The sequence below is a fragment of the Hemiscyllium ocellatum genome, chromosome 1 (assembly GCF_020745735.1).
Source record: "Hemiscyllium ocellatum isolate sHemOce1 chromosome 1, sHemOce1.pat.X.cur, whole genome shotgun sequence".
NCBI classification, from domain to species: Eukaryota; Metazoa; Chordata; class Chondrichthyes; order Orectolobiformes; family Hemiscylliidae; genus Hemiscyllium; species Hemiscyllium ocellatum.
The window spans coordinates 10,078,711-10,088,710 of record NC_083401.1 but is presented as its reverse complement, the minus strand read 5'-3'; the positions used below and the strand labels follow the sequence as shown (position 1 = coordinate 10,088,710).

The 10,000-nt window shown below is 43.6% G+C and overlaps 1 protein-coding gene across 1 annotated transcript in view; it reads left to right on the top strand.

Moving 5' to 3' along the window:
• Nucleotides 1–4,692: 4,692 nt before the first annotated feature.
• Nucleotides 4,693–10,000, top strand: part of vax2 (ventral anterior homeobox 2) — a 38,890-nt gene continuing 33,582 nt past the window's right edge. Inside the window, exon 1 of the mRNA XM_060833151.1 lies at nucleotides 4,693–4,861. Coding sequence (XP_060689134.1) covers nucleotides 4,693–4,861 — 169 coding nt within the window. The remainder of the gene's footprint in view (nucleotides 4,862–10,000) is intronic.

Here is a 10,000-nt window from a genome sequence, read left to right as displayed (position 1 = left end):
GTGAGAGAGAGAGGGGAAAGAGCGGTGGAAGGGAACAGGGGAACCGGGAGCCTCAGAGAGAACGGAGTGAGGAAAATGTGGGGAGAGCGAACGAGCAAAACCCGAGCGAAAGATAAATGCGGCTCGAAAGAGGTGAGAAGGAGGTTAAAGAAAGTGAAGGAAGGAAGGATTGTAGAGGAAGTGCAAGCGGAGAGAGGGGAAAGAGGAGAAATGTTACGGAAAGGAAGGATTGTTGGTTGTATCGGGGGCTGGAGACTTGAAGCTCGGTGTTTAGAAGCGGAGAGGCGCCCGATGATGATCAGAAACTAATCTTCAGCGGCAAGAAAAGCAGCTAAAAAAACCCCAAAGAAAATAAACAGGGAGGTAATTTGGGAGTTTTTTTTAAAAAACGTGCAAGTTGGGAGAAATATCAAGAGTGCGGAGACGTGTAAATATGTGGATCTGTGTCTGTATATCTAACTGCGCCGGGTCATTTACATGTCCATAATTCTGTACATATATAGTTTTATATTTGTATAAATGCATATTTCTTTATGTGTGTGTATAGGTCGTTCTGTATTTGTATCGATATATCTGTTCATATTTTTCTACATAGTGTGGTATTTGCAAATATCTTTATGTGTGTCTATCTCGTTCTGTATTTGTATAGATGTATGTGTTTATATTTCTGTACATATATAGCTTTGTATTTATATAAATGCATATATCTTTATGTGTATATGTATAACGTTATATATTTGTATAGCTGTATCTGTCTATATTTCTGTACATATAGATTTTTTATTTGTATAATTGCATATATCTTTATCTGTGTATATATCGTTTTGTATTTATTTAGATGTTTCTGTCTATATTTCTGTATATATAGATTTTTTATTTGTATAATTGCATATATCTTTATGTGTGTATATATCTTTTGTATTTATATAGATGTATGTGTTTATATTTCTGTGCATATATAGTTTTGAATTTATATGGATGTATGTGTTTATATATCTGTGCACATATCGTTTTGTATTCGTGTAAATGCATATATCTTTATGTGTATATATCATTATATATTTGTATAGATATGTCTATCTACATTTCTGTGCATATAGTTTTTTTATTTATATAAATGTGTATACTCTTATGTGTGTATATCGTGTTCTATTTGTGTAGATGTGTCTATATTTCTATACATATACAGTTTTGCATTTGTATAAATGCACATATTTTAGTGTATATATCGTCCTATGTTTGCGTAGATGTACATGTCTACATTTCAGTACATACTTAAATTTTTATTTGTATGAATGCATATATCTTCGTGTGGATATATCGTTCTGTATTTGCGTAGGCGCATGTGCCTACTTCTCTTGTGAATGTAGTTCTGTTTTTGTGTGAATGTATATCTATACTGGTATGCGAATATATTTCTGTATTTTTCTAACAGTATATGTCTGTTTCTGTATTTGGTGTAACTGCACGCGTCTATATTTGTGTATATAAATACAGTACTGTATTGTGTACATGTAAATGTCTATATTGATTAAAAAACAAACAAAAATACTTCGAATGCGAGAAATCAGAAACAGAACAGTACAATGCTGCCAAACCTGCTGAGTTTTTCCAGCAATGTTCGTGCATGTGTGACTGTGTAAAATACACTCCTGTGTACTTGTGTGGGGAGGCGTGTGAGATGTGTGAAAATTAATGTATTTATACCGACCCAGTTCTGCAATTTGTCACCGCATTTCCGTGTTTTTATTGCCATTTGCCTGTCTGTATCGATATATGAGCCACTCTTGCGGTCTGGATGTATTTCTGTCTCTATCTGTGAGTGCCAGTTTCTAGGTTTATTTCACAGTGTGTCTGTCAGTGCGTGTGTGCTACTGGCTGTCTCTGTGTTTTGTGAGATTTGTCACCCTGGCGCGTTTTATTCGTTGTTAGCTCAGTCTCGGCATAGTTTTGTTAACACGGTGAACCGAGGGGTTTCACAAAGACAGACAGGGTGACCACCAGAGACAGACTTCAGCCCACTGCTCCCTAAACTATTCTTACAATGATCAAGAAAGTGAATTCACCCCGTGTTCAACTCTTGTCCCCCTCCTCCCCCACTGCCCTATATACATGGCAGAAAAAAATCTCACCGCGGTCCTTGCAAAGAGATAACTAATTTTGGAGTGTAGTTAGTGGGGCAGTGAGTTGGGGTCGGGTCAGAGGGGAGCTGGGCTGGGGTGAAGGCTAGGGGGTTGGTTAGATTTTAATAACGGCCGCTGTTTACCCCTGGAGCGTGGCTGGTGTCTGAAATTAGATTCTCACACAGCGTCCCGTCACTGCTGCTAGCAATTGATCTCCCGCAAATGAAAAAAAACACATTTCCCCCAACCCACCACCTCACAGCTGGAGGCCTAATTATTAACCCCCTCGTGGCCGTGTTCCCATCGACACCCTTCCTCCTCCCCCAGCCCACCTCCCGGTCAAAGTGTAATTCAGAGACTGACCGCGACTTTCACAAGGTCTCAGTGATTTCCTGAACCTCTTTCCGTGTCTCAGTCAGACCACACAGTGCACACACACACACACACATCCTAAATACAGTCTCATCACTGTACCTACACATACCGTGTACATGTTTCTCCATATACCTACACATACCGTGTACATGTTTCTCCATATACCTACACATACCGTGTACATGTTTATCCATGTACCCACACATGCCGTGTACAAGAATTTATTCATGTACCTATGCAAGTTCTATACATTGGTATGAATGTATTTGGACGAATACTGCAAGTATTCTTGCTCATGTACTGACATACATACAGTGTACATGTACACCCATGTACATAAACATACAGTGTACATGTTTATTCATGTCTCTACACATACCGTGTACATGTTTATTCATGTACCCACACATACTGTGTACAAGAATTTATTCATGTACCTATACAAGTTCTATCCAGTGGTATGAGTGTATTTGGACGGATACTACAAGTATTCCTGCTCATATACTAACACATACACTATATGCAAAAAAAGACCTAAAGAAGCTGGAACTACACTAACAAACGCACACATTATCGACTGAAGTCTACACGCTGAAACATATACCTAATGTTCTTATTATTGGATCTAAACATACACCCGATTCATTCTTGTTAAAGTTTGCGTGTGCGCTTTATATATTCGCATTAATGTATCAAGACGAATGTCGCATGTATTCCAATTGTTTTTAAAATATACCTCATTTGCTCTTAATATATAGTACATATTCGTGTTAATGTCAGAACATATAGTTTATGCATTTTAATGTATGTTCACATAATACTTTATATGTTATCATTAATGCAGTTACACGCATTGCAATATATTCGTGTTAACGAGTCAGAACAAATACAATCAATGCTTATAATTGTATCTGCACATATATTTTATACATTCTGGTTCATGTATTTACATAAACATGTATATATTCTTGTTAACGTGTCTACACATATGTTATGTTCTTATCATTGTATCAACGCACATACTTTAATACTTTTCATGCGCATTTATCGTTAACACTCTTGTAAATGCGTTTGCATAAACACTGTACATATTTTTGTTAACATATCTACACATACGCTTTATATATTTTTATTCATGTACTTACATATATACCGTATATATTCTTGATCTTTTTTACAGACACAGATTACATTCTTATTGTTGCATCTGGACAGAAACCGCGTACAGATTTATTCAATTCCAAACTCATGTCAGTGTTTTTTGGACAGAATGCAGGACACTGACTGAGCTTCTCATTGTTTCAAAGAGCAATTATTTTACATTTCTCTCTCTGCCCCTCTCCCCCCCCTCCCCATTCAATACAAGGAGGTGGAGCGGGGGTGGGTGGGGGGGGGGTGAGTGGGACATTCACCCCCATGTTCACTAAAGCTGGTGTTAAACTGACTCTTCTCACCAATCAACGAGCAGACAGGAAATCACGTTACCTTGGCAGAGAATTTTAAGAACCCCCCCAACTCCCCCCCCCCAACCAAATCCAGCCACCCCTGGATCTCTGGGTCTCCCTCCCCTCCTCCAGAATCCACTGCATTCCCTGAGAGTTCAGGGACGAGGCGCAGGGTCTGGGGTAGGGGGGAGTTATCTGGCCTGACTGAGGCTGGGATGTACATTGAAGAATTTTGGACCTTCTGATTTTCTGCCTGGTGATGAAAGGACGAGGGGGCGACCAGGTGAGGGAGAGGGGCTTCTGCTGACTGAGAGGTGACCCTCTCATATCCCCTCCCTGCCCACCCGACCCCACCAACCCTGCACCTTCCCGGACGGATTCCCTGGTAACTTGGGATAACTAAACGGTGCGTGTAGCGAAGGACTCCCGCCTTCAACTCCAGACTCACCTCCCCCGGTTCCTGGCACCGTTTGGGGGTTTGGGGGGGTGGGTGGGGGTGGGCGTTAGAGAAGTGCCTGGCCTTCCCGCGGCCTCCTGCATCTTCATGTTGTCTCAGAGGGTCGGGGAACACTGCCCAGGAAGGTCCCTGGCGTAGGACAGACGGTGGGGCTGAGATGGCTCGTTGTGATCGCTCTTCCCTTTCGGAAGGGCGCGGGTCCCCGTGAACCGGGACCGGCCGGGCGCCGTTCAAGAGCCGGGAACCTGAGTGAACGCTTGCCCCCTCCCCTCCCCTCCCGGGGGCCGACAGCATGAGCGATGGAGGCAGCCAGCGAGGCGGGGAGGCGGCCAGATGCGAAGCCCAGGCCGGGGAGAGAGGGACAGACCCGGCCAGTGCATCCGCCTCGACCCTGGAGCCGCAGGGAGAAGGGAAACTCTCTCCGGGAGATCCGGATTATTGCAGGAGGATCCTGGTGCGAGGTAAGTGGGACCCAGGCGGAAAATCTTCGCATTTTAACAAATAAAAACTTCTAGAAACGAAACAAAATAGGAAACAAACGACAAGGCGATAGAGAAATCGAAAACGGGAAACAGATTTTGAAACTGGGAAATGGTAGAATTTCAAAATTAAGATCAGAACCGTGTATATTTTGTTTCTACATTAAGTCTTAGCGATAATTATGGGGAGGGTTGATTTCAACTTTGAGTAGAAACGATTGTAATTGCAGTTCCCAATTCAGACAAATTTTATCAGAATTCCCCCACCCCCACAACACAACTAAAAAAATACCCAGCGAGGGATGGAGAAATGTCCAGGGGACCTGGCACACTCCCCTGGCCTCATTCCGATTGAAGGGTGAGCTCAGTTAATGTTTTTTAAAAAAAGACTGTTTTTAAAAAATAATTTAAAGGGTTAAAAAACAATGAGTACAGATGCTGGAAACCAGATTCTGCATCAGTGGTGCTGGAAGTTCAGGCAGTATCCAAGGAGCAGGAAAAATCGACATTTCGGGCAAAAGCCCTTCATCAAAGAAATTTAAGGCCATTCGAGTCAAACCAACCCATTTTCACACGAAGTGCGGTTTAGTTTCAATTGCTCTCCCATTTGAGTCTGTTTTCGCCTCCCCACACTCTCCGTTATCAAGTGATTGAGGTGATTCTCAATAATTTCGCCGTCAGTTCCCGTTTACACAGACTGGGATTCCCAAACCCAACATCCCATTCATTCATTCTTTTTATCTAACCCCCGTTCTGATGTAATTTTTGATTTCTGTTGACCGTCTGCAATTTTATTTTAATATACATATGGTGGAAACGAATTATACTCAAGGCCTCTGTTCTTTTACCATGGTTGTGAAGTTTAGAATTACACTGTCAGTGAGGTGGCTGCTGTGGTGTTGATTCGTGTTTAGGTGGGGTGTGATTTATCAACACAGAACAGTCTCACTTCCATGTAAACATAATTTTAACACAACATTTTAAAACAGTAATTTGAATGTCGGCGAGCAGCTAGCGGCGTGCACATATTTACACTTAAACTTTGTCTCAAAATGAATGTGGGCCCAGGGTCCTCCCACACACACACACACACACACACAGGCTGGTTAGCGGGGACATGGGTTGAGGATTTATCACAATAGTTTCTCTTCCTTTTTTAAAAAAACCAAACACAAATGTCCACAACGCGGCCCATCAACAATTCAGTTCGATGGAAGCGAGATCCGCGGTTAATCGGGACATTGTCCGATAACGGTCTGTTAGTGTAAGCTATTGCCGAGTCCGTGAATTGGAGAATGTGCGTTTTTAATGGGGACATTATACCACATCTCCACTCTCTTTGTTACAGACCGTTCCTCTCTCTCTCTCTCCTATCTATGTCTCTCTCTGTATCCCTTTGTTTCTGTCTCTTTCTTCCTCTGAGTTTGTCTCTCTTTCTCTGCCTGTTTGTCTTTGCCTCTCTCTCTCTCTCTGCCTGTCTTTTTCTCTGTCTAGTCTTTACTGTCTTTCTGCCCCTCTCTCTGTCTTTCTGTCTCTCTCTGTGTCTGTTTCTCCATCTCTGTGTGTATCTCCCTCTCTGTCTCTGTGTGTATCTCCCTCTCTGTCTCTGTGTGTATCTCCCTGTCTGTCTCTATGTGTATCTCCCTCTCTGTCTCCGTGTGTATCTCCCTCTCTGTCTCTGTGTGTATCTCCCTCTCTGTCTCTGTGTGTATTTCCCTCTCTGTCTCTCTGTGTATCTCCCTCTCTGTCTCTGTGTGTATTTCCCTCTCTGTCTCTCTGTGTATCTCCCTCTCTGTCTCTGTGTGTATCTCCCTCTCTGTCTCCGTGTGTATTTCCCTCTCTGTCTCTGTGTGTATCTCTCTGTCTGTCTCTGTGTGTATCTCCCTGTCTCTATGTGTATCTCCCTGTCTGTCTCTGTGTGTACCTCCCTCTCTGTCTCTCTGTGTATCTCCCTCTCTGTCTCTGTGTGTATCTCCCTGTCTGTCTCTGTGTGTATCTCTCTGTCTGTCTCTGTGTGTATCTCCCTGTCTCTATGTGTATCTCCCTGTCTGTCTCTGTGTGTACCTCCCTCTCTGTCTCTCTGTGTATCTCCCTCTCTGTCTCTGTGTGTATCTCCCTGTCTGTCTCTGTGTGTATCTCTCTGTCTCTGTGTGTATCTCCCTCTCTATCTCTATGTGTATCTCTCTGCTTGTCTGTGTGTATTGCCTGTCTGTCTCTAGGTGTATTTCCCTCTCTGTCTCTGTGTGTATCTCCCTCTCTGTGTGTGTATCTCCCTGTCTGTCTCTGTGTGTATCTCTCTGTCTGTCTCTGTGTGTATCTCCCTCTCTGTCTCTGTGTGTCTGTCTCCTCTGCCTGTCTTTTTTCGGTTTCTCTCTCTCTATCTCTCTCTCTGCCTGTCCCTGTCTCTCTGCGGCTCCCTCCCTGTCTTTTGCCTTTCCATCAGTCTCTCTCCCTACTTTTTCTCTGCCTCTCCTCTTTGTGGTTTCGTTTCTCAACCCTGACACCGCGGTAGTTTTACATTTATTTTCCCGACTCTTTAAAGCCGGTAGCTTGCCTGAGTAATTAATCCCTGCTCTGGTCTCCAGCCTTGCTGGCAATATTGCAAGGAGCGCGCGATTTCCTCATGCTCTCCAGTTTTCATATTTGTCTGTATTTTTACAAAAAAATTCTTGACACCTGTTCTGGCCCGGGTTGAAATGTTGGTTTAATTCAAATGCACTTTAGACAACATTATACACACACACACACACACAGTTCTTAAATACGGTCTACAACGCCCATATTGAACAGACAAAAAGATTTTTAACCTAAAAAAAATGCGTTAACCTAATTATATCCGGTATATTCCAAACGGAAGCCCCGCAATTTCTTATATAAATATAAATGATATTGAAATTGGTAACGAACGACATAAGTAAGATTAAGCTTCGTTCACTTATCTCTCTGAAATAAACGGCTTATCGCAGGGAGATGCGGCCGTTTTTTTGAGGGAACCTCATAGAAACGCCTCCCAGGGAGTTTCTTGGGAAGGATATATTGGTATTGGAAGGGGTAGAGTTACCTGGACTTCGGGGGGTTAAGTTATGATGGGAGATTATATAAATTAGGCCTTTTGTTTTAGAATTTAGAAAGTTGAGGGTTGCCCTGCTCGAAGTCTTGAAGATATTAACAGGAAAATGACAGGACGGATGAAGATAAACCATTCCCACTGGTTGGAGACTCTAGAACCGGGGAAAATAGACTGAGATTTAGGGCCAGGAGAAATGTTGGGAAGCACGTTCACCCCCCTCAAAGGTGGGAGGGGTTTGGATCTCTCTCCCACAAACGGCCAAGGGGGCTGGATTCGTTGTTAATGTTAAACCTGAGATAATGTTTTGTTAAGCAAAGGGACAAGGCAGGAATATGGATCTGCCAGGATTGCATTAAACGGTAGGACAGGCTCGAGGGGCTGAATGGCCTCCCCCTGTTCCTGGGACCCACTGAGTGACCCTGGATGGTTTCCTCCTGATTGGTTTAACTGCACTGAGTGCGGGATCCTGGGATCCGGAACCCCTTGATTCCGCCGCTCCTTATTTGCGATGAAATTGCAGGCGGGACGCGGTAGATTATTTGCAGCAAGAGGAATTCCCCCCCCCCCCCCACCCCCCAGAGAAAGGGGCAATGGGAGTGCTCTGTCAGAATGTCATTGGCAAAGATTGTACAAGAGCAGGGGTGTGAGAGGGGACCTGGTCATTGAGAGACAGGGGCCGCCCCAGTGTTAGATAGACCCCCTTCCCACACACATTCACACACACACACTCACTCACACTCATTCACACACACACATTCACACACACTCACTCACACCAACACACATTCACACACACACATTCACACACACACTCACACCAATACACATTCACACACACACACTCACTCACTCACGCACAAACACACTCACTCACTTACACACAAACACACACACAATCATACACACTCACTCACTTCCACACACATTCACACACACACATGCAAACACACATACACTCACTTACACACACACAAACTCCCACTCACTTACACACACACAAACTCCCACTCACACGCTCTCACTCACACACACTCACTCACACACACACACAAACATTCACTCACTGACACATTCACACACACACAGACTCACACTCACACACACACAGACTCACACTCACACACACACGCACAGACTCACACACACTCGCGCGCACACACTCTGCACAATCCTTGGTTTGTCGAAGTTTAAACTGGAGGCTAGACGGAGGTCAAACACAGGTCAGTAAGTCCCTGTTCATCCCTGCCTTAACTGGAGAGCAGCTATAAGATTAAGGGAGAGAGAGGTGACAGGCTGCTCTAGATATTTATAGCCTAAAGATATTTTAAATAAAATAATCTGCCCCTCTCTCCCTCCCTCCCTCACCCCGCCTCCGGACCCTGGGGAAGAAAAATCACGTCTCAAATTTCAGATCCATCTCCCCAAATTTTTTTTTAAAATTACAAACGCAACTTCTCCCCATGGAGTACTCTGCCCACCCTACTCTTTTCCCTACCATCCTTTCTGTATTGTTAAACTTTGAGCATAGGAGTTGGGACGTTACGTTGAGGTTGAACATTCATTGGTGAGGCCTGTTCTGGAATCCTGTGCCCAGTTTTGGTCACTCCCTTAGAGGAAGGAGATTACTAAAGTGGACAGGGTTCAGAAGAGATTTACCAGGACGTTGCGGGGTGTGGATGGTTTGAGTTATAAAGAAAGGCTGGTGAGGTTGGGACATTCTCTTTGGAGCGTAGGGGATTGAGAGGCAGCCTGACAGAAGTTCATAAAATAATGAGGAATACTGATAGAGTTAATGGGAGTTGTCTTTTCCCTAAAATGGTGAATTACAAGAGGAGGGGACACATTTTCAAGGTGAGAGAGACATAAAAGGCAATTGTTTTACACAGAGAATGGTTCGCGTGTGGAATAAATTTCCTCAGTGGTGGGATTAGGTACAGTTGCAAAGTTTAAAAGTCTTTTGGATTTATACATGAAGAGAAAATGTTTGGAGGGATATGGGCCAGGAGCAGGCAGGTGGGTCTAGTTTAGTTTGGGATGGTGTTTGGGCATGG